The 24,850-nt window shown below is 37.1% G+C and overlaps 1 protein-coding gene and 1 non-coding gene across 2 annotated transcripts in view; both read left to right on the forward strand.

The window, feature by feature from the left end:
• Nucleotides 1-24,850, forward strand: part of STK31 (serine/threonine kinase 31) — an 83,104-nt gene that overhangs the window by 19,840 nt on the left and 38,414 nt on the right. Inside the window, exons 4-11 of the mRNA XM_010855355.1 lie at nucleotides 572-670; nucleotides 1,719-1,793; nucleotides 3,284-3,442; nucleotides 5,292-5,650; nucleotides 6,678-6,852; nucleotides 8,872-8,987; nucleotides 10,869-11,028; nucleotides 14,579-14,701. Coding sequence (XP_010853657.1) covers nucleotides 572-670; nucleotides 1,719-1,793; nucleotides 3,284-3,442; nucleotides 5,292-5,650; nucleotides 6,678-6,852; nucleotides 8,872-8,987; nucleotides 10,869-11,028; nucleotides 14,579-14,701 — 1,266 coding nt within the window. The remainder of the gene's footprint in view (nucleotides 1-571; nucleotides 671-1,718; nucleotides 1,794-3,283; nucleotides 3,443-5,291; nucleotides 5,651-6,677; nucleotides 6,853-8,871; nucleotides 8,988-10,868; nucleotides 11,029-14,578; nucleotides 14,702-24,850) is intronic.
• TRNAC-GCA lies at nucleotides 11,625-11,696 on the forward strand. Its single transcript has one exon. It is a non-coding gene; the product is annotated as a tRNA-Cys (tRNA).

Raw genomic sequence — 24,850 nt, forward strand, 5'->3', positions numbered from 1 at the left:
TTCCTTATTTGTAATTTCTTTCTGCCTGCTTTCATTATATACAATATATTTATTTATTTGTTCAATCCTCGTATATGTCTAAAGTAGTTTCAAAATCGTTAACCCATGCCCCTGTGAGAAATAAATTTACTAAGTAGATAACCGTGTTTTTGTACAGAGGAACTTATACATTTTGAAATCAGTTTTACATTTTTTTCCTTTATGCAGCAACAAATATGTGAGAAGACGCATGTCACTTGACTAAAATATGGTACCTCTTTTGAGCAATTAGGATTTGATCTAAAGTAAAATCCAGAGACAAAGTTATCTCTTCATATAATATTAATAATATTTAGTATCTAGTTTTGAATTCCATGTAATTTGAACTCATTGGGAGGTAAAAATTTTCTATAGCCTAGTTCCATTTCTAGTAAAGAACTCATTTGAATGATGGAAAGTAATGATGTGAGAATTTATTTAATTTCTAATGCTCCAAAACCTTTTAAGTATCATGCATAGTAGAACCCTTGTTTGCATAACATTGAAAATATTAATAATACTTTACTGAATTTATGTCTGCCCTTCCTTCTAGAGTATCAATAGAAATAAGGATATTATGAAGATTGGTTGTTCACTGTCTGAAGTCTGTCCCCTTGCCAATTCAGTGTTTGGGAATCTTGATCCAAAGAAGGTGAGCCATATTCTTGGATACAATTATTCCATCTTTCCTATTAGCTTTACTGATCTTAGATTTTATAGATTTTGGAATTTTTGTTATATTTGAAGAAAGAGGCACATTTTTAGAATTTGTATAGACTACAGTCATTATTAATTTATTTTTTCAAAGATACGTATGAACTATCTGCTATCTACCAGGCACTGTGTTAAACACTGGTACTTAACACAGTGGTGAACAGAATAGAATGGTGGCGAACAGAATAGAATCCTTGTCCTTGACCCTGATTCACAAAAATTTATAAGAGATATGTTTATGGAGAACAGTTTGACAATATATATATGTGCATGTATTTTTTAATTGACATAATTTACAATGCAGTATATATCTTTTAAGTACACAGCTTAATGAATTTTTCATATGTATGCATCTATGTGATCACCACCCAAATCAAGATACAATTCTGTCAGCTTAGAAAATTCACTCAGGCCCCTCTCAGTCAGTTCTTAGTCAGTAGTCCTTTAACAGAGGTAACCATTATTCTGACTTCTCTCACCATAGGTTCATTTGCCTACTCTTAAATTGTACAATATGTATACTCTTTTGTGTATGTATGGCTTCTTTTGTTCAAACATAATTTCTGAGATTTATCCAGATTATTGTATGTTTGTTCTTTTTCAACCTATGCAGTATTTCAGTGTATGAAAGTGAAAATACTAGTTGCTGAGTCTTGTCCAACTCTTTGCGACCCTATGAACTGTAGTCTGCCAGACTTCTCTGTCCATGGGATTCTCCAGGCAAGAATACTGGAGTGGGTTGGGATTCTCTTCTCCAGGGGATCTTCCTGACCCAGAGGTCAAAGCTGGGTGTCTTGTATTGCAGGCAGATTCTTTACCATCTTTACCATTGGGGCATGTAATGGTGAAAACAAAGTACCTGCCTCATAGGGTTGTGAGAATAAAATAAGTTATTATACATAAAGTGCTTAGTAAATGACCTGATCTACTTAGCATTACTATTCATTAAAATGCCAAATAATTTTGCTTTCTTTTTCTGTCTGTAGATTTATGGTGGATTATTTTCTGAAGATAAATGTTGGTACAGATGCCAAGTACTGAAAGTCATCAACGATGAAAAGGCAAGAATGAGTGTTCAACTTTTTTTGCCATGAGGAATATTTATTTTCAGTCCAAACTTTGGTGCTTATTTAGCCTTTCATTGCTTATTCATAGTAGTATAAAATATGGTTGAATACCACTACAATATTATAAAGTAATTAGCCTCCAATTAAAATAAATAAATTTTAAAATATGGTTGAATAACATATGAATTGACTAAAGCATACATTTCCCCCTCCCTCAAAAAACAAAAGAAATGAAGTGCTTACAAAAGTCAAAGTTAGATTCAGAAATATTCTTCTGATTTTAAGTTGTCGTATAATCACCCCAGATTATCAAAGAATAGATTACCTAATTTGTGTATTATTTTTGGTGGCCAGTGGTTCTTTGTATTTTAGTTCTTAATAGTTATGTTTGAGTCTTGCTGAGTAAGTTAAAGTTTATTCTGTTAAGATTGAGTAGAAAAAGAACATTTGATTCTGAAATTATGTTTATATTTTACTTAGTAGACGTGCATGTTGTTAATAGTGAAGATTTGCTTGCCTCTTTCTTGTGCCTTGGTTAAATGTGATGAATTTTCTTTGCATTTAGCTATTTTGTCTTTTATATTGTGAAATTCCAGAATATTTTTAAGGAAATTTGTGGAGATAGGATTCTAAATAGCAATTAAACATCTCAGGCTGTGTAAAAGCATCTCTATAGGGTTTCTTTTACTATTTTTTTAAAATGTCTGCTTTCTTGGACTTAAAAATATTTTATAATATATAATATTTTGTAAATATTGTTCTTGGTGCAATAAAGTAAGATGAAACACTTTGAGTAATGTTCCAAATGTATTTTTAAAATCTTGTGATTTATTATTCTTATAGGTAATGATTTATCTTAGTAAAACAGACCTGTTCCCCACAGTTTGACAACTGGAAATGATATTTTGTGTTTGCTTTGATTTGGCTTTAACTTTTAAAATTAAGGGCGAAATGGCTTTTGACCTTGTGATAAACTATTTATCTTTTTTACCTTTTATAGATATAGAGCTGGAGGAAAGGGTGAATTTGATTCATTTCAAAGGTCTAATAGCTGGAGTTAAGTTTATCAAAGAAAGTTTCATAAAACTTTGCCTTTTAAGATTTTATTTTTTCCAACTTGAATTTAAGAATGTTGATTGATTTTAACTTTAACATTAGAGATAGAAGAGAGTCATAAGTTTCATAGACTTATATTTATTTAAATACCATTGTTTAAAAAAATCAAAATGAGAAATGGTACTGTTGGAAATAGTACTGTTTGGTACTAGTTGAACTAGTACCAAATAGGAAAATCCCTGGGATCTCATGGACTATGCGTTTTCTGTATTTTGAGGATATTGTTGGAGCTCTTGTTTCTGAATGCATTTAGACAATTTCAGGTAAAATGCTATCATGATTTACAGGTAATTGACAAAAAACAGCAAATATATGATTTTTTTGAGATATTTAAGTTCTGTATTAGTATTTATCTGATTATTTTCCAGTGTCTGGTGAGATATATTGACTATGGAAATACAGAAATTCTGAATCGATCGGATATAGTAGAGATTCCTTTGGATCTGCAATTTTCTAGTGTTGCCAAAAAGTATAGACTTTGGGGACTACAGATTCCTTCTAGCCAAGAAGTTACCCAGTTTGATCAGGCAAGTCACAGATTTAAAATATTTTTGTTAATGGAAAGAAAACTATGTGCTCGAAAAAAAAAAAAAAAAAGTCTGGTTAAAATCCATTAATTTTCTATAATATGAAAGCTTGTATAAATTAGTGAAAAATGTGAAATGATGGAATAATTCAGAAGCAATTATATATTTGTGCTCATCTTTGCTAGAATACACATTATAGATCAGATAAGACTGGTGTTTGTGTGTATACACTTATATAATAAATGTAAATAGTTTCTTCTGATGAGAAAGCTTCAAATAGTCTCTTATTATTGAGAGACTGATGCATATAATTATTGTTATCTTTTGCTTTTGAGAAAATATTTATAAAATAAAAGTGATCTTTAGCTGTGGCCATAAATATCACAAATTTGAAATAAGCAAGAGTTGTAAATTAATCAAATTTTATCTTCTTGGCAGAGGCTCACACTGTTCAACATAGTAATTGGCAGTGACATCTCTGTTAATCTAGATTCCAGTTTGTATTCATTTCCATTAAATTTTAGGTTAGCAACCTTATTCTGGAAGACCTCATAATTTCAGTGGTAGTCTTAACAGGAATCCTATCTCCTTTTAAATCTGTGCAAAAATGGTATGCTTTTGGTAACTGATACTGCTATTGAAGGAATGTTACACTGCAAAGTAATCAGATATGTATTTTATATTCAGCAGCTCAGATGACTTATGTGAAAATAATCAGTACTAGCAGGAACAATAAAATTTGAAAACCTTCTCTTTGCCTCTCTTTTGTTCAGTTTTTAGTATCTTTTAGGTCACTGGGTGTAGCTTTGTCTGCACTGTAGTTACTTATAAGAAACATTTCTGTACCTAGAACTGTGTTGTTGTTCGATTACCAAGTCGTGTCCAACTCTGTGACCTCATGGGCTTCCCTGTTCACTATTTCCCAGAGTTTGCTCAAATTCATGTCTTTTGAGTCAAGTGATGCTGTCTAACCATCTCATCCTCTGCCACCATCTTCTTTTGCCTTCAGTCTTTCCCAGCACCAGGGTTTTTTTCAGTGTGTCGGCTATTTGCATTAGGTAACCAAAGTATTGCAACTTTAGCTTCAGTGTCAATCCTTCCAATGAATATTCAGGATTTATTTCCTTTACAACTGGTTTGATCTCCTTGCAGTCCAGGAGATCCCCAAGGGTCTTCTCTAGCATCGCAACTCAAAAGCATCAATTCTTCAGCTCTCAGCCTTCTTTATGGTCCAGCTCTCAGATGTGTACATGACTACTAGAAAGACCATAGCTTTGACTTTACAGACCTTTGTTAGCACAGTGATGTCTCTGCTTTTTAATACACTGTCTAGGTTTGTCATAGCTTTCCTTCCAAGAAGCAAGGATCTCCTAATTTCATGGCTGCAGTCACCATCCGCAGTGTCTTAGAGCCCAAGAAAAGAAAATCTGTCACTGCTTCTACATTTTCCCATTTTTCCTAGATACCAGATTTCATTTTTATATGCTGTAACTCCTCAGCACACCTTTATATTTAGTTAGGACCAAAATGGTCAACAGAATCTGCTTGATTTAAAGAGATTATTCTAGGGTATTTAATTGGTACACTTTAAAAAAATGTATAAATATAGATTCCTGTACAGGTCTTAGCTCTTCTTCTGGAAAGGATTTATCAAGTATGTAATTGGAGTATAGTATACACATGAGGAAGTATATTTGTATTTAGCCAACAAGGTAAAACCACTTTTGTAGAGATTTCAGAATGAAGAAATAATGATCATTGGAAAAACTAGATATTAATAGAAAAAATAAGTGAAGGAAAACATGTTGGTATAGATGGTTAATATCTTCTTTTTTCTTATCTTTCTTAGGGCAGAACCTTTTTGGGGAGCTTGATTTTTGAAAAGGAAATTAAAATGAGAATTAAAGCTACCTATCAAGATGGAACAATAATTGCTCAGGCTGAGTATGGCAATGTAGATATTGGGGAAGAGGTGGCTAAGAAAGGATTTGCAGAAAAATGCAGACTCACTTCCAGCACTAATATCTGTGAGGAAAAAAAATCAGATCCTGGTCAGCTTGTCCTCAGGAACCTCAAAAGCCCCATTCCTTTGTGGGGGCATAGATCAAGCCAATCAAACTTCACCCGGCCAAAGGGGCGCTTAAGTGGGAGAATGTGTCTTGACTTGAAGAATGAAAATGATGCAGGAAATAATGTGACATTTCCAAAGTAAGATTGTAGTGGGATTTTTAGTCTTACCTAATTTTTGATTTATGTTAGAAGCTCTTGTCATAGTAGTCAAGGCTTATGTTTTTAGAGTCCTCAGCTATGTCTGTGATTTTGAGGGATAATACTGATTATGTCTGTTTTTCTCAAACAGGTATTCTTCTCTAACACACTGAAAAAAAAATATTCCTCTTTAACAGGGATATTTTAATTAAAAGCCATTTTGAAAGAAAAATCATTTCTGAATTGTTTGAAGTTTACATACCAGCTCTTCTTTCCAAGTCTTTTGAATACATTTATCATAAAAATCTACCCCTAAATCTAAATTACTCAGGCAAGAGACAGAATTTCAGATAAACTTTGAAGTTTTTCCTATGGCTCTGAGAATATTTAATGAGTCTTAGGGAATTGCCTTTTCTCTTTAACAAAAGAGAGGCTCTTTTTTCTTCCTGTAAAAATTTACTCTGATGGAATTTGATTATAACAAAAATGTTCACTTTTTAGATAATTTTTAGTTACAAACTTGAAGCAGAAAGCCAGATTTGATTTTTAAAAGTACAAAACCATCCTTTTACTTCTGTGTCATGATCCAGCCCATGATACTGTGTAATGGGTAATAAGCTTTTTGTTGGGATCTTATCAGTGCTTTAGGAACTAAACGGTTAAATGGAGTGGGAGTAACGAGAGACTGGAAGAAACTGATACAGAAATGGTTTTTACTATCTTTGCTGGAGTTGATACTGATATGAAAAAGTTGGAATATGATTTATCTGAGATTAGGAGGCATTATTTTTGAAGTATGACTTCAGTTATAAAATCTAGTTTGCATTAAAATGCTTTCTAATGTTGAAACTGGGTAAAGATCAGATTAGTTTCTAAAATTAACTTTATATAGATACACACACACACACACACACACACATATATATATATATATTTATTATGGTATAAAAAGCCAAATTTTAAGTTTTGATCTCTGTCACACTTAAAACAATTTGGTTTTTAAAATGAGTGAATTTGTTTTTAATAGGGAAAATTTGGCTGTTGGTGACTTTAATTTAGGGTCTAATGTCAGCCTGGCAAAAATTAAGCAGGACCAGAAACTGATTGAAGAAAATGAAAAACTTAAAACAGAGAAGGAGGTTCTTCTTGAAAGGTGCAAGGCATTAGAATTGAAAGTTGAACAGACTGCCCAGGAGCTGCAGGTATGGTATGTTTCAGTGGCTTAAGATAAAGAATGATCAACTGGGAAATTGTGTTCATTTACTCTTATTTTTTAAACAAAAATTTATTCATTTATTTGTTTTTGACTGCATTGGGATCTTCATTGCTGTGCACAGGCTTTCTGTAGTTGTGAGGAGTGGGGCTACTCTCTAGCTGACGATGCACAGACTTCTCATTGCAGTGACTTCTCTTGTTTCTGAGCATGGGCTCTAGGTGCACAGGCTTCAGTAATTGTGGTGCGTGGTCTTAGTTGCTCTGAGGCATGTGGGATCTTCATGGACCAGGGATCCAGCCCATGTGCCCTGCATTGGCAGGTGGATTCTTAACTACCTGATCACCAGGGAAGCTCTAATTTGTTCTTATTTGTCTTTATACTTTTCTGTCTCCTTTTCTTACCTCCCCTTCTTCTCCCTACTCTTGGTATTCTCTCTTTCTTCATACTTGTTTATAGATGAAATTTTTTCTTATGCTACAAACTAATCTTTGAATTTCATTGGATGTTTGAAAAATTAATAATTTCTCATTTATATTTCCTTTTATGTCCTTTAAATTTTTTTAACTCTGGAAATATCAAACATTTTAAAAAGAGAATTGAATAATTAGTACTATGTATCCATCACCCAGTTTTTACAATTATTAAATAGATAGTCTTTTAAAAAATCTATGCCTTCTAGTAATTTCAAAACAAATCCCATTCATAATAGTTTAATGTACATGCTTTAATGTATTATGTATCTCTAACAGAAAAGAAATTGAAAAGAGACATAACCATAATACAATTACATTTAAAAATTAGTAATAATCCTTTCACTAAGTTCACTAATTTATGTTCACACTAAGTGAAAGTCACTCAGTTGTGTCCGACTCTTTGTGACCCCATGGACTATACAGTTCATGGAATTCTCCAAACCAGAATACTAGAGTGGGTAGCCTTTTCCTTCTCTAGGGGATTGTCCCAATCCAGGGATTGAACCCAGGTCTCCTGCATTGCAGGAGGATTCTTTGCCAGCTGAGCGACCAGGGAAGCCCATAATATCATTTAATATCCAGTGTTCAGATTTCCCCTGTTGTTCCATGAATGTCATTTTATGTTTGGTTTCTTCCAGTCAGATTTCCAGTTAGGCCTATACATTCCATTTTGCTCAATAAATCTCTTAAAGTGCTTCATCTGCATCCTATTGTTGTTTAACAGGCTGCTGTATCTCCATGTATTTCCTTTTATGATAGTTAAGTATCAAGGTTTGCTCAGATTCAGGGCAGTTCTCCCCCTCCCCCCAGAATACTGTATAGTCTTCAAATGTATAACTTTTTCTAATACCAAATATGTTACCCCAACACGAGTTGCCATTCCTCTAACATCAACTGAATGGCCTACAGTTAATTTTTGACACTAAATGCCAAGAGTTATCTCAGACTCCACAAGGATTAAGTCCCTCAAGACTTAGCTCAATTCAAGCACTAGCCACAAATCAGGTCCCAGGCTACCCACACTTTTTTCTATCAGTTTAAGACTTCCTATGACCCACTTCCACACCTTGCTCTCAATTCAGTAATTCAGTAACAACTGTCAGGACTCATGAAAGTGCTGTACTTACGATGAAAGTTTTATTATAAAGGATACAATTCATAAACAGGCAAATACAAGAAGAGACGCAAAGGGGAAGTTATGATGGGAGTGGAGATGGAGATCGTTTGGAGGATTCTCTGGACCAGTCACTCTTCCAGCACATGGATTTGTTCACCAGTCTGGAAGCTTCCCCCAGACCTCATCATCCTGAGTTTTTTAAAATCAAGGTTTCATTACTTGGGCCTGGTTAAGTCATTGACCATTGGTAGTTGAACTCAATCTCCAACCCTTGAATTCATATGTGGCATTCTTCAGGGAACACTGCCGCATAAATCCTTTAAAATTTTAGTTACACCTAAAAGTTGTTTAAATAACAGTAGAAATACAGTTTCCTATGTGGGTCTGACTAAGATATGTTTGTTCTTTGCTTCAGCAAGAGAAAGCAACTACCATGGATTTGACTAAACGTTTGGAAAGCACTCTGAAGACTTGTATAGGTACCAGAATGAAAAATCTGGCAGCTAAGGTTGAAATATTGAAAGAAATTAGGTAGGTAAAAGTGAATTTTTGAGGAAGATGGTTTAAAACAATGCTGATTAGTTTGTGCTTTAATTTCTTTGCCTTTCATTTTTGCTTTTTCTTTTTTAAAATTAATTATTTTAGTGGGGACCCTTGATGGTTTTATTCCTGTATTACACTCTCTCTCTTTCTATATATATATATATAATATATATACACGCATATATATAGCTGTTCAGTTATAGCATTGGTTTCTACCAAACATCAACATGAATCAGCCATAGGTTTACCCATGTCCCCTCCCACTTCATATTTACTTTGAAACTTATTCTTTGTATTTTCATTATTTTAAAGACGGAAACTAAAGATAGTTACTCCTGAGACAAATTTTATACTGTTTTTATAGTGTTCTGTTGTCACCGTGTGGGATGATAGTATCTAAAGTTATATGTGAGAATGGAATTAAAAAGTCAACACAGCTTCTAAATAATAGTTTGATGGGAAACTACTAGGTCCCATTGTTTTGCTTGGGGTTATTTTCAGTCCTATACAGAAACTATTATAGATTTCAGTAATCCAAATTATTTAATTATACTCTGTCTGCTGCTGCTAAGTTGCTTCAGTCGTGTCCAACTCTGTGCGACCCCATAGACGGCAGCCCACCAGGCTCCCCCGTCCCTGGGATTCTCCAGGCAAGAACACTGGAGTGGGTTGCCATTTCCTTCTCCAATGCAGGAAAGGGAAAAGTAAAAGTGAAGTTGCTCAGTCGTGTCCGACTCCTAGCGACACCATGGACTTCAGCCTACCAGGCTCCTCCGTCCATGGGATTTTCCAGGCAAGAGTACTGGAGTGGGATGCCATTGCCTTCTCTGATACTCTGTCTAAAGAAAGACAAAAGCAGTCTTCCTAAATTACAAGAAAAATGATCTTCATGGAGTCAGAAGAAAAGCAGTTGGTTAGCAAGTCTCATACAGTTTAATCAGCATGTCTCAGATTCTATATGTGAATTATGTAAGTATTTTACTTTATAGATAATTGCTTTATTGTTGGTTAGGGATAATTTTCCACCTTTATTGTTGGTTAGGGAATGTGGAAAAAATAGTTCTCACAACAGTCTAGTTCTCTTTTTGTGCTGTGCATAAAACTGCTGTGCAGTAATTCATTTCCTCATGTACTTGGAAACACTAAGACGTTGCTCTCAATTAACACTATGTGTTCATCTTTTGTCCAGTGGGAATCTGTATTTTCCAGTATAAATCTGTCAGTCATCGTCTGGTTTATAGGTTTTAAAGAGTTTGAGTAATTTGGTCTCTCTAGAGGTTAATCAACTTTTAACGCACAGCCAAAGTGACTACACTGGCAAAGCTGTGAGACAGACTTTAGACCAGAACAGTTCAGTATATTTTAACCTGTATTTGAGGAAATAGTGTGCTATTAGAATGGTGGAAGTCCGGTTGGAAGCTAAAACAAACAAAATGGTGAGTGAGCCGTGTTGGTTTTCCTAATTGGCCTCTCTGATTGCTTTGTTGGGATTTTTTGGGATTTTTTTTAAGATTATGCAAATGCTGGTCTGCTTATTAAGGTCCAAGGACTCTGTGCCTTCATCTTGATAAAATTGGCTTAAATATAACATTTTAAAAGAAGTATTTACAAATCTAATTTTATATCATTTTAATTCTGCAGACTTTTGAAGCTGTCTTTATAAATATTTAATTTTTTCCCAGTGAAATGTATTTTTAGTCAAAGGTTTGTATCAAAGTTACCTATGATTTTATATAGTTTTAAAAAATACCTTTTCATAGTGTTGTAAATAGTAACTTTAGACCATTACTATTTGTGTAATTTTTTTTCTCACACCACCTTAAACATTTCTTGATCTTTTCCTTTTGCTGTTTTTTTTTTTTTAAATAGACGTGTCAGTATCAGTGTTCGTTTTGGAAATGACCTTTCAGATGCTATACAAGTGTTGGATGAAGACTGCTTTACTATCCCAGCTTCTTTGAATGAATTAGAGCTAATTTGGGCAGAATATAATCTGGCTCAGGAGAAGATTCAAACTTGTGAGAATGTGGTAGGTCAAGAATTTTTCTCCATTATGATTTTTATCTGTTGAATATAAGGAGATAATATCTTTCAAAAAAGCAGAAGGACTGCAGATATTGTAATGGTACTTTATATGAAATCTTTAAGTTTTGAAATATCTTCATATTAGTAATTTGATTTCTTTTGTTGCCTTAGAAGAAAGGTAAGGTAAATGAGTAGTGATTGTGGAAAAGGGTTAACAAAATCTTTTCCCCTTTTGCCTGAGGATTTACCTCTCCCTGTTCCCTTAGTAATTTGATAAATTGAAATTTCAGTCATGTTACTGGCAACATTGTTTAGGTAAATAAAATCCCTGATTGGTAAATTGTATCTGGATTGGGAGGAACTGCAAACTACAAATACTAAACAACTGGGCATACTCCCTGAGGGACCCTGGAAGCTATACCTATAAGAGGTAATGGTTTTTGAGGGGCATGAGGCTTATAAGCTGGGATGACTCCCACACCTGCTAATGTGGATCTTCTGGTCAGAGGGGCATGCTTTATGCTACAGTATAGGACTCTGCCTTACTAGTAAATGCTCTCTAAATCATCTGTTCTTGAAAGGTGGTTATATGTGGGTGCCTCCCTGGTGGCTCAGACGGTAAAGCGTCTGCCTGCAATGTGGGAGACCCAGGTTCGATCCCTGGTTAGGGAAGATCCCCTGGAGAAGGAAATGGCAATCCACTCTAGTACCCTTGTCTGGAAAATCCCATGGACGGAGGAGCCTGGTAGGCTACAGTCCATGGGGTCACAAAGAGTCAGACACAACTGAGTAACTTCACTTTCCTTTCCTTTCCTTTATATGTGGGTAGGGAAGGGATATGAAGAATGGAATATTTCATGTGAATTCTTAATTAGTGTAGGTACAAATATTGTTTCCTTTGGGAATTTTCTTTATTATACTCAGCTGAGTAGAACTCCATGTTTTTCATATAAGATATCTGATACAATAATCATAGCTTTCCATAGTACCTATGAGCTCTATTCTTGAGTTTGGAGTTGTCCTATCTTAAGTATTGGTGGTTTCTGCCTCTGAAGATTGTACCCTAAAGGTCTTATTCCCTAGTCATAGCTAGTTTGGCCAGTTGGCAGCCTAACTGGCTCTGAATGAGAAAAGTAGATAAGATAACTAAGCCTTTGGAAATGCCAGGAATAATTAATTTGGTTGCTGCTAAGTCACTTCAGTCGTGTCCAACTCTGTGCTACCCCATAGACGGCAGCCCACCAGGCTCCCCCGTCCTTCGGATTCTCCAGGCAAGAACACTGGAGTGGGTTGCCATTTCCTTCTCCAATGCAGGAAAGGGAAAAGTAAAAGTGAAGTTGCTCAGTCATGTCCGACTCTTAGCGACCCCATGGACTGCAGCCTACCAGGCTCCTCCGTCCATGGGATTTTCCAGGCAAGAGTACTGGAGTGGGGTGCCATTGCCTTCTCTGATTTAATTTGGTTAGGGGATTAGATTTGGGTTACTTTACACATTAGACCTTTACTGGTCACTTCTGATGATAGACGAAAACAGGTGACAGAGTAATAATTTTTGAATCTTTTAGAAACACGTATGTATAGGTACTTTTATGTATAGGTACTTTTTAAACATGGGCATTTTTGCTCCTCAGGAAAATGAGGCCCACAAGGTTTAAGGAAATTGCTGAAGATTACATACTTCTAAATGTTAATCTGGGATTTTAAACCAGATGTCTTGATTGCAAAGTGTATTCTATTTCCATTTAAACCATACTGCCATCATTAAAATATTTCACATTTTCATGTAGTAAGATGAAACTTGAAAAAGAACTGCTTTTTAACTTTTGTTTTGTCATTTGAAAATTCAATGGCACCCCACTCCAGTACTCTTGCCTAGAAAAGCCATGGACCGAGGAGCCTGGAAGGCTGCAGTCCATGGCGTCGCTAAGAGTCAGACACGACTGAGCGACTTCACTTTCGCTTTTCACTTTCATGCATTGGAGAAGGAAATGGCAACCCACTCCAGTGTTCTTGCCTGGAGAATCCCAGGGACAGGGGAGCCTGGTGGGCTGCCGTCTATGGGGTAGCACAGAGTCAGACACGACTGAATCGATTTAGCAGCAGCAGCAGCAAAGTGATTCAGGACACGGAGGGAAAAAGGTCTTATATGTCTGTCAGATTTGGTATTCTAGTAGGACAAATGTGATTTTTTTAAAACAATTTGTCTCCACTACTGCTGACATTTCAGGACTTACTTTTGGGCTTTATTGCCCTAAAGTTCATTTGACAGATTGAAGAGTAGATTACTGTAGATTATTAAGGATAGAGGCATAATTGTCCCTCAGATAAAGTTGTCTTTTTATTTCCCTTGTTATATTTAATTTGCATCTTAAGATTGTTATTTTCATTTATATATTTTGCACAGTTCTTTAACTTGATTGCCATGTGTACTTTTTAAAACATTTTTTATTTGTGTATTTATTTTTGCCTGTGCTGGGTCTTCATTGCTACACAGACTTTTCTCCAGTTCTGGCACACGGGGGCTACTCTCTAGTTGTGATGCGTGGGCTTCTTATTGCGTGGCTTCTCTTGTTGAGGAGCACAGGCTGTATAGAGCACCAGGACTTTAGTCGTTGTGCTTCCTGGGCTGTAGAGAACAGGGTCAGTAGTTGTGCACATGGGCTTACCTGCTCCGTGGCATGCTTCCCAGATCGAATCCACATCTCCTGCATTGACAGACTGATTCTTTACCACTGAACCACCAGAAAAGCCCGCCATGTGTACTTTGGATGAAATAGAGTCTTTTCTTTTGTCTTCATAATTAGTTATATAACGGTCTGGTTGAAGTGAAGTGAAATTGCTCAGTCGTGTCTGACTCTTTGTGACTCCATGGACTGTAGCCTACCAGGCTCCTCAGTCCATGGGATTTTTCTAGGTAGGAATACTGGAGTGGGTTGCAGCTTACACAAAAAAGAATATTCTAAAATTTGGACTTTTAAGTATATGTACCTCTGTTACAAGTAGTAGGGACACAAATTTAAAACGTCCTATTCCTCTCTCTACTTCGGGTATAGGACAAATATATAAATAGGTAGTTTTAATATAGTTTATTAAGAACTATAATAGAGCTAATGCATAAGGTTCTTGGATATCTCTCATATCTGTTTCCAGGCATAGCTTTTTGGGGGAATTGGAAGTTTTATCCTGCTGGAGATTAACTAAATCTTGAAAGATAAATAGATGAAGGAATTAAGCATGGAGTGGGAGTAGGAAGGAGGCAGTATGTAATTAGTCAGAGACACTTGTATAATTTTCTTAAGTAAAATTTTATTGTTTCGGAAAAGTAAAGATTAACAGAGCAGAATTGTGGAATTTAAATCTTATTTCTAATTAAGGGAAAGAAACTTTGTCAGTTTGGTGATGTAAGAAGAGAGGGGTTTGTCTTAAATATTATTATGTTGGAGAATATAATGTTAAATTTTGCTAATTTTAAGAGATCAGTTCTTTTCATATAGTTCAGTGTGTAAAAACACCTGATACATTAATGATGGTTATTCCCTTTTTCCTTCCTTTAGAATGAAGGGAATATTTTGATTGCTGAAAGAAATGAAGTACAACAGAAGCTGTACATGGCAGTAGAAGTTTTTATTCTGGAAGTTGATGAGTTATCTCTTAATAAACGCTTAAAAACGTTGCAGGTTGGAATTTTAAAAGATATTAAATATATATTAAAATATGTTTACCATTTGAGAGCTGAAATTAGCATTTGTCTTTAGACTTCAGACAGTACTGATGGCTTGCAGAACTTTTTCTTTTCTTTGATGAATCCTAGTTTCTTTTTAATGATGTTAAAATTTTATATTGATATATTTAATATGTTTTTATATATACGTATGTATGTATCCTGCAAACAAGGTAAATAGTCAGGCATCTAAGGCTTGTTAGAGCAGCATTCATTGGGAAAACTCACAGAGACAGGAGCAGTAGCAAGCAGGTTAGCCATTTTTCTAGCAGAAAATCTAATAAAGCCTTTATGTCAGAGAGGGATCTTGATCCTTGAGTGATAATGGCTTCTAAGATCTGTAGATAGAGTACAGTAGCTCATAAGATATTGTGGAACCTTCAGTCAGTTCAGTTCAGTCGCTCAGTCATGTCCGACTGTGCGACCCCATGAGTCGCAGCATGCCAGGCCTCCCTGTCCATCACCAACTCCTGGAGTTCACTCAGACTCACGTCCATTGAGTCAGTGATGCCATCCAGCCATCTCATCCTCTGACATCCCCTTCTCCTCCTGCACCCAATCCTTCCCAGCATCAGGGTCTTTTCCAATGAGTTAACTCTTCGCATGAGGTGCCCAAAGTACTGGAGTTTCAGCTTTAGCATCATTCCTTCCAAAGAACACCCAGGACTGATCTCCTTCAGAATGGACTGGTTGGATTGCCTTGCAGTCCAAGGGACTCTCAAGAGTCTTCTCCAACACACAGTTCAAAAGCATCAGTTCTTCGGCGCTCAGCCTTCTTCACAGTCCAACTCTCACATCCATACATGATCACAGGAAAAACCATAGCCTTGACTAAACGGACCTTTGTTGGCAAAGTAATGTCTCTGCTTTTGAATATGCTATCTAGGTTGGTCATAACTTTCCTTCCAAGGAGTAAGCATCTTTTAATTTCATGGCTGCGATCACCATCTTCAGTGGTTTTGGAGCCCAAAAACATAAAGTCCGACACTGTTTCCACTGTTTCCCCATCTATTTGCCATGAAGTGATGGGACCAGATGCCATGATCTTCGTTTTCTGAATGTTGAGCTTTAAGCCAACGTTTTCACTCTCCTCTTTCACTTTCATCAAGAGACTTTTTAGTTCCTCTTCACTTTCTGTGGAACCTTATCTTCAGTCAAATCCTACCATTTCAGAAATGACTAATTTGGAGTGAATGAGCACGACCGTGTTATCATTCCACCTATTAGCATAGTATTTCTTTCTGTTTATTGAGATCTTTTATATCTTTTAATGTTTTTTAAAATTTTTCTCTAAGTCCTCATGCATTTTCTTGATTTAACTCCAAGATGTTTACACTTTTGGTTCCTTTTGTGAATGCTATCTTTCAATTCCCTTGTTCTTTTGATGGTATAGAGGGATACTAATGATTTTTATATATTGATGTTTTTCTGGCAACTCTGCTGAACTCTTTTTTAGTTTTTGTCAGTTGATACTCTTTGAACTTTCTATGTGATTATATCATTTGAACAGAATAACCCTCTTCTACATTTTATGTATCTTTGAATTTTTACTGCTTTTGACAGTATCTTTAATACCAAGCTGAATACTAGACATCCGAGCACTTGTGTCTTTCTGTCCACCTGGTTGAAGATGGTGTTGTTCAGTCACTCAGTCGTGTCTGACTCTGCAACCTCATGGATTCCAGCATGCCAGGCTTCCCTTTCCTTCACTGTCTCCTGGAGTTTGCTCAAACTCATGTCCATTAGGTCAGTGATGCCATCCAGCCATCTCATCCTCTGTCATCCCCTTCTCCTGCCTTCAGGCTTTCCTAGCATCAGGGTCTTTTCCAATGAGTTGTCTCTTTGCATCAGGTGGCCAAAGTATTGGAGCTTCAGCTTCCACATCAGTCCTTCGAATGAATATTCAGGACCAATTTCTTTTAGGATTGACTGTTTTGGTCTCCTTGCTGTCCAAGGGAGACTCAATTCAAGATTGAGTCTTCTCCAGCACCACAGTTCAAAGGCATCGATTCTTCAGTGCTCAGCCTTTTTTATTGTCCAGCTCTCATATCTGTACATTGCTACTGAAAAAACCATAGCTTTGACTATATGGACCTGACCTTTGTTGGCAAAGTACTGTCTCTGCTGTTTAATATGCTGTTTAGGTTTGTTGTAGCTTTTCTTCCAAGGAGCAAGCGTCTTTTAATTTCATGACTACAGTCACCATCTGTAGTGATTTTGGAGCCCAAGAAAATAAAGTTTGTCACTGTTCCATTGTATCCCCATCTGTTTGCCAGGCATGAAGTGATGGGACTGGATGCCATGATCTTAGTTTTTTGAATTTTGAGTTTTAAGCCAGCTTTTTTACTTCTTTCACCTTCATCAAGAGGCTCTTTAATTCTTCTTTGCTTTCTACCATGAGGATGGTATCTTCTGCATATCTGAGGTTACTGGTATTTCTCCCAGGAATCTTGATTCCAATTTGTGCTTCATCCAGCATTTCTCATGATGTACTCTGCATATAAATTAAATAAGCAGAGTGCCAATATACAGCCTTGATGTACTCCTTTCCCAATTTGGAACAGTTCCATATGCTGTTCTATTGCTTCTTGACCTCCTGCATACATGTTTCCCAGGAGGCAGGTAAGGTGGTCTGGTATTCCCATCTCTGTAAGATAATTTTCCACAGTTTATTGTGATCTGCACAGTCAAAAGGCTTTAGCTTAGTCATTGAAGCAGAAATATATGTTTTTCTGGAATTCTCTAGCTTTTTATATAATCCAGCGGATGTTGGCAATTTGATTAATATGTAGTTTTCCTGTTATTGTGTATGGTTCAGGAACCATTGGAGCCATTATTTGAAACATTTTCTTAAATAGAATTGAATAAATAGTATAGGTTATTCCAGAATGGTGAAATAAGATTTGCGTAGAAAAGGACAGTGATGTAAGAATTCACCTGTCTAATGTTCATGACTGTGAAGCGTCCTAGGCATAACCCCCAAGGACTGTCAAACCCCCATTCCATAATGTGAACTATACCTCGTGCCTTTCTAGGTGGGGGGAACAGTTAGCATTCTTGGGGAATGTGTCCGGGTGCAGTGAAGGCCAGTCCTTTGAGAAATGAACAACCATTCTGCATTAACTATGGCCTGGGAAGACATCTGGTGTTGTGGAGGACCATTGCTTGAGACTCTACCAGCCAATTGGAGTGGAATTTGCACCCTAGTTAAATTGGCTATCCTTTTCACCCTGGCATTTCGACACTCGGATCCATCTCTTAAGCAGACTAACCATAGAGCCAAAAGGAACACTCTTGCCCCAGGTGGGTCATTTGATCCAAATATATTTATTTTATTGGGGTCCCTGTAGGTATTCCTAATGAATCCAAAGCTAGAAACCAAATAGCAGCAGGGTTCGAGTAGGTATTATTCTGGTGGTCCACCATTAATAAAAATGTTGATTGGGTAAACTGTGTTTACTATAACCAACAGAGGTTTGTTTACTATACCAGAGATGCTCTAGGGGAATAGCAAAACAGATGCTACCAGCAAAATGGCATGGGGAAAATTGACTGGCCTTAGACATGGTTCTGGAGAACGCAGTGGCACCCCAGTCCAGTACTCTTGCCTGGAAAATCCCATGGATGGAGGAGCCTGGTGGGCTGCAGTCCTTGGGGTCGCTAAGAGTCGGACATGACTGAGCAACTTCACTTTCACTTTTCGCTTTAATGCATTGGAGAAGGAAATGGCAACCCACTCCAGTGTTGTTGCCTGGAGAATCCCAGGGATGGGGGAGCCTGGTGGGCTGCCGTCTCTATGGTCGCACAGAATCAGACACAACTGAAGGGACTTAGCAGCAGCAACAGTGCAGCTTTACTCTGTAATAGTTTATTTCTTCTCATTAACTGGTACAGAGTTAAAGGATTGGCAACCAAGATCATTTTAAAACTTCTTTTTAAAGTTTAATCTTAAAAGACTTTTTGCCAAATCTGGTTTGTCTCCCTTTCTATTCTTCCCTTTTGTCACCAGATTATTCTTAAATTTCTGTTCATTTTGCTGAAAAATAGTTAGATTTTTATTTATTTTCTTTAAGTACTTAAGTAATATAACTTATACTTTTATAATGAAGGTCAAAGAAGTGAAATGTCACGATATTTGATTTCATTAGCATTTATTGAGGCTTCTTTTGTGGCCTACAATAGATAGTTAATGTTTCATGACTGTATAAATTCAGAAAGAAAATATATTCTAGGTTTTTTGTGTGCAGTTTCTGATCTATGGCTTAAGCTGTGATCTGAAGCTTTAATCTTCTGTATCTTTGCTTAGTTTTTTATCTGATCATTTTGTAAGTTTTGAGATTTTTTTATATTTTCTAGTTAATATATATTCTAGTTTTCTTTAATTTTTCAAAATATTTCAGAGCTTATTGTTAAGTGTTAATGAATTCATGATTGTTATGTATTTTAAACTATGTATTTTTAAATTATTAGGTAATAGTAGTTTTCCCTTAAGGTGTTTTGGGATAAAAGTTTTATTTTTGTTTCCTTTTATTTTATTTAAAAATAAATTTTTATTATTATTATTTTTACTTTACAATATTGTATTGGTTCTACCATACATCAACATGAATCCGCCATGGGTGTACACATGCTCCCCATCCTGAACCCCCCTCCCACCTCCCTCCTCATACCATCCCCTCTGGGTCATCCCAGTGCACCAGCCCCAAGCTTCCTGTATCCTGCATCAAACCTGGACGGGTGATTCGTTTCTTATATGATATTATACATGTTTTAATGCCATTCTCCCAAATCACCCCCCACCTTTTAAAATTCTTATCCTACTTGTCTTTCTAGTTAATATTTGCCTTATAAATAGTTTCTTTTTTTCTTCCATTTATTTTATATGTCTCTGTTAGACAACACTCCAGTGGATCATTTTTTAAAAGAATCAAACATTTAAATCTGTCTTTTAATGGGTAACTTAATTGATTTATATATAATTACTATTTTATTAGAACTTATTTCTGTGATAACTTTTGTGTTTCTGTTTATCATGATTTTTTTTTTCCCTCCTTTTCTTCTCTCTTCCCTTCATACCTTAGAACATTCTCACTTGCCTCTGGTGGGTCTTGTCTGTCTGTATTTCTCTCCCAAATACCAGCTAACCAAACAATCACAATTGTTGTCTACGATTTTACTCACAGATTGTTACAGGTATCATATATGAAAACTCAAGTATCAAACTTTGTAGAGTTGAGTTATTTTCTGACTCTTCATAAATTGTTGGATATCTTTTGGTTCACTCTGTATTTTAGAGTACTTTCTCTGAGAGTCCTTTCAAGCAGGGTTTGAGCGGTTGACTTTGTAAGTTATTAAATGTCTCAGGATATCATATTTAAACAATTCAAATATTTAAGCCACTGCTTACATTTAAACTCCTTTCAACAGTTATTTAATGAGCTATAAAATATCTTAGATGCAAAGGCCATTTTCTCTTAAGACTTTTGACAATAATAATCCATTGTTTTCTTACTTCTGCAGTTGTTGATATGAGTCGCATTTTTCTCCTAATCAGTAGTCACTAATTGATTCTTTGCTGTATTCTGCCGTTTAACCAAACCATTGTGTTCTTTATTTCAAAAATTATTTCTTCATGCTTAATAATTTCAGTTGTTTATTATTTATAATTACTTGGTTTTGCTTTATGTTTCCAATATTTTTTCTATTTTTGAGAAGATTTGTTATGCGTATTTTGAGTTCTTACTATTATCTGGGCCATTGATTTTGCTTCCTTTTTGTAAGGTGGCTTCAGTTCAGTTCAGTCGCTCAGTCATGTCAGAATCTTTGCGACCCCATGAATCGCAGCACGCCAGGCATCCCTGTCCATCACCAACTTCCGAGGTTTACTCAAACTCAGGTCTGTTGAGTCGGTGATGCTCATCCTCTCATCTCATCCTCTGTCGTCCCCTTCTCCTCCTATCCCCAATCACTCCCAGCATCAGCGTCTTTTCCAATGAGTCAACTCTTCGCGTGAGGTGGCCAAAGTATTGGAGTTGCAGTTTTAGCATCAGTCCTTCCAATGAACACCGAGGACTGATCTCCTTTAGAATGGCTTGGTGGATCTCCTTGCAGGCCAAGGGACTCTCAAGAGTCTTCTCCAACACCACAGTTCAAAAGCATCAATTTTTTGGCGCTCAGCCTTCTTTATAGTCCAACTCTCACATCCATACATGACTACTGGAAAAACCATAGCCTTGACTAGATAGACCTTTGTTGGCAAAGTAATGTCTCTGCATTTTAATATACTATCTAGGTTGGTGCCAAAGAATTGATGCTTTTGAACTGTGGTGTTAGAGAAGACTCTTGAGAGTCCCTTGGCCTGCAAGGAGATCCAACCAGTCCATTCTGAAGGAGATCAGCCCTGGGATTTCTTTGGAAGGAATGATGCTAAAGCTGAAACTCCAGTACTTTGGCCACCTCATCGAAGAGTTGACTCATTGGAAAAGACTCTGATGCTGGGAGGGATTGGGGGCAGGAGGAGAAGGGGACGACAGAGGATGAGATGGCTGGATGGTATCACTGACCCAATGGACGTGAGCCTGAGTGAACTCCGGGAGTTAGTGATGGACAGGGAGGCCTGGCGTGCTGTGATTCATGGGGTCGCAGAGTCAGACAGGACTGAGCAACTGAACTGACCTAGGTTGGTCATAACTTTCCTTCCAAGGAGTAAGTGTCTTTTAATTTCATGGCTGCAGTCAGCATCTGCAGTGATTTTGGAGCCCAAAAACATAAAGTCTGACACTGTTTCCACTGTTAACCCATCTATTTGCCATGAAGTGATGGGACCAGATGCCATGATCTTCGTTTTCTGAATGTTGAGCTTTAAGCCAACTTTTTCACTCTCCTCTTTCACTTTCATCAAGAAGCTTTTTGGTTCCTCTTCACTTTCTGCCATAAGGGTGGTGTCAGCTGCATATCTGACTCTTCATTGCCAAATTCAGACTTAAATTGAAGAAAGTAGGGAAAACCACTAGACTATTCAGGTATGACCTAAATCAAATCCCTTATGATTATACAGTGGAAGTGAGAAATAGATTTAAGGGACTAGATCTGATAGAGTGCCTGATGAACTATGGATAGAGGTTCGTGACATTGTACAGGAGACAGGGATCAAGAGCATCCCCATGGAAAAGAAATGCAAAAAAGCAAATGGCTGTCTGAGGAGGCCTTACAAATAGCTGTGAAAAGAAGAGAAGCGAAAAGCAAAGGAGAAAAGGAAAAATATATGCATATGAATGCAGAGTTCCAAAGAATAGCAAGGAGAGATAAGAAAGCCTTCCTCAGTGATCAATGCAAAGAAATAAAACAACAGAATGGGAAAGACTAGAGATCTCTTCATGAAAATTAGAGATACCAAGGGAACATTTCATGCAAAGATGGGCTCGATAAAGGACAGAAATGGTATGGATCTAACAGAAGCAGAAGATATTAAGAAGAGGTGGCAAGAATACACAGAAGAACTATACAAAAAAGATCTTCACGACCCAGATAATCACAATGGTGTGATCACTCATGTAAAGCCAGACATCCTGGAATGTGAAGTCAAGTGGGCCTTAGAAAGCATCATTATGAACAAAGCTCGTGGAGGTGATGGAATTCCAGTTGAGCTATTCCAAATCCTGAAAGATGCTGTGAAAGTGCTGCACTCAATATGCCAGCAAATTTGGAAAAGTCAGCAGTGGCCACAGGACTGGAAAAGGTCAGTTTTCATTCCAATCCCAAAGAAAGGCAATGCCAAAGAATACTCAAACTACCACACATGCACTCATCTCACACGCTAGTAAAGTAATGCTCAAAATTCTCCAAGCCAGGCTTCAGTAATACGTGAAGCGTGAACTTCCAGATGTTCAAGCTGGTTTTAGAAAAGGCAGAGGAACCAGAGACCAAATTGCCAACATCCGCTGGATCATGGAAAAAGCAAGAGAGTTCCAGAGGAACATCTATTTCTGCTTTATTGACTATGCCAAAGCCTTTGACTGTGTGGATCACAATCAACTGTGGGAAATTCTGAAAGAGATGGGAATACCAGACCACCTGACCTGCCTCTTGAGAAATCTGTATGCACGTCAGGAAGCAACAGTTAGAACTGGACATGGAACAACAGACTGGTTCCAAATAGGAAAAGGAGTACATCAAGGCTGTATATTGTCACCCTGTTTATTTAACTTCTTTGCAGAGTACATCATGAGAAATGCTGGGCTGGAAGAAGCACAAGCTGGAATCAAGATTACCAGGAGAAATATCAATAAGGTGGCTTAGTTTGTTATATTTCTTTCAGAGTGCCTGTGTTATTGCCACATTTCATCCTCCCCTGTACTTCTCCTCAGGATTCCATATTCCCTTGAGGAATTATCAACTATCTTGGTGTGCTGTTATGTGCATATGTGTTAGTGTGGAAGAGGGACCTTGGAAGAGTGAAAGGTTGGCGCATACTTTTGGAGACTTCAGGAGGATTTAGGGAATAGGATAGGCTTGCTTCTCAGAACTTACAGGGTTGCAGTCTTGTCAGGGAACATTTAATTTTAAGGAACCCTATGTGTTGTTTTCTGTTTCTCAAGGGCCCTCTGTTCCTTATCAGTTCCTGGAAAACAGGAATGAGCAGAGCTGCACGCAGCTCTCAGGACTGAGGTCATGAGGCAGAACACATACATGGATTCCTTTCAGTAACCTTTTGCTTTTCTGTAAAACTACTTAGTCATGTTCCTATTTCCAATACATGGATTGTCTTCTGGCCCTGTGATGATTGTTATTCCCCTAGTTACTGTTATTATGCGTCTGGTTTTGGTGTTTTTTACTTAACCTTATTATTTACCTAAAGCTTCCTTGTATTACAATATATAAGCACACACTGCCATAAATAAAGCACCCTTGTCCCACTAGAGACTTGGGTCCCCCGCGTACTTCTTTTCTTCGCCGCCTTTTCATCGACTCCTGTCCCCAGGTTCCGGTCTGTCAAGAAGACCATAACACAGTCTGGGCTCAACTGCTTCCTATTGGCTTCTGTTCTAGATAATTTTACTCTTCAGAGGACCTCTCAGTCCCTCTCCCTCAGCCTTTCCTCTTTTCCAGGGGCTGCTACCCTTAGGTGTAAATGCTGCTGGGTATTCAGGGGAAGGGGAAGAATGCTTGGCCATCTCTTCTATCCTGATTGTCTGTTTTTGCCTCCTCTAGTTTTCCATACTGTACTTGTATAAACTCATTGCCTCTTGCTTGTGCTGCTGCTTTCTTGCCCAGTGTGAGGAAGGGAGAAGAACATATGAAGAAAATTCTTTTTTCCCAAGATGATTCTCTGCTGTGGTACAGGCTGTCTCCTACTTGCAGTGATTGTATTCATTCAGTGCTAAATACCAACCGTCGTCTTTCTTTCCAAGGGTTTTTCAGTTTTGTGAAAAATTTCTGGAATCTATTAAGTTTTCCTCTTGTCTCTGTGATGTTTCTCAGGTCTCAGTCCTGGAGGGAGCCATCAAGCTATCTTGTCTCTTCTAGTCCTTTCTAAAAATGCTTTTTAATGTATGTTCTTGTTCAGTAGCTCAGTCGTGTCTAACTTTTTGCGACCCTATGGATTGCAGCATGCCAGTCTTCCTTGTCCTTCACTATTTCCCAGAGTTGGCTCAAATTCATGTCGATAATACCATCCAATCACTTCATCCTCTGGTGCCCCCTTCTCCTGCCTTCAGTCTTTCCCAGCATCAGGGTTATTTCCAGTGAGTTGGCTCTTCATGTCAGGTGGCCAAAGTATTGGAGCTTCAGCTTGAGCATCAGTCCTTCAGTGAATGTTCAGGGTTGATTTCTTTTAGGATTAACTGTTTGATCTCTTTGCATCCAAGGGACACTCAAGAGTCTTCAACACTATAGTTTGAAAGCATCAGTTCTTCAGTGCTCAGCTTTTTTTATTGTCCAGCTCTCACATCCATACATGACTACTGGGAAGATCAAAACTATATGGACCTTTGTTGTCAAAGTGATGTCTCTGCTTTTTAATATGCTGTCTAGATATATATGCTTAATGTCTTTCCTTAATTAGAATTATTTGTACAATTTGGTATGTTTATTTTTACTTAGCAGT

Source organism: Bison bison, unplaced genomic scaffold, assembly GCF_000754665.1.
Source record: "Bison bison bison isolate TAMUID 2011002044 unplaced genomic scaffold, Bison_UMD1.0 scf7180017864364, whole genome shotgun sequence".
In the NCBI taxonomy this organism is placed as follows: Eukaryota; Metazoa; Chordata; class Mammalia; order Artiodactyla; family Bovidae; genus Bison; species Bison bison.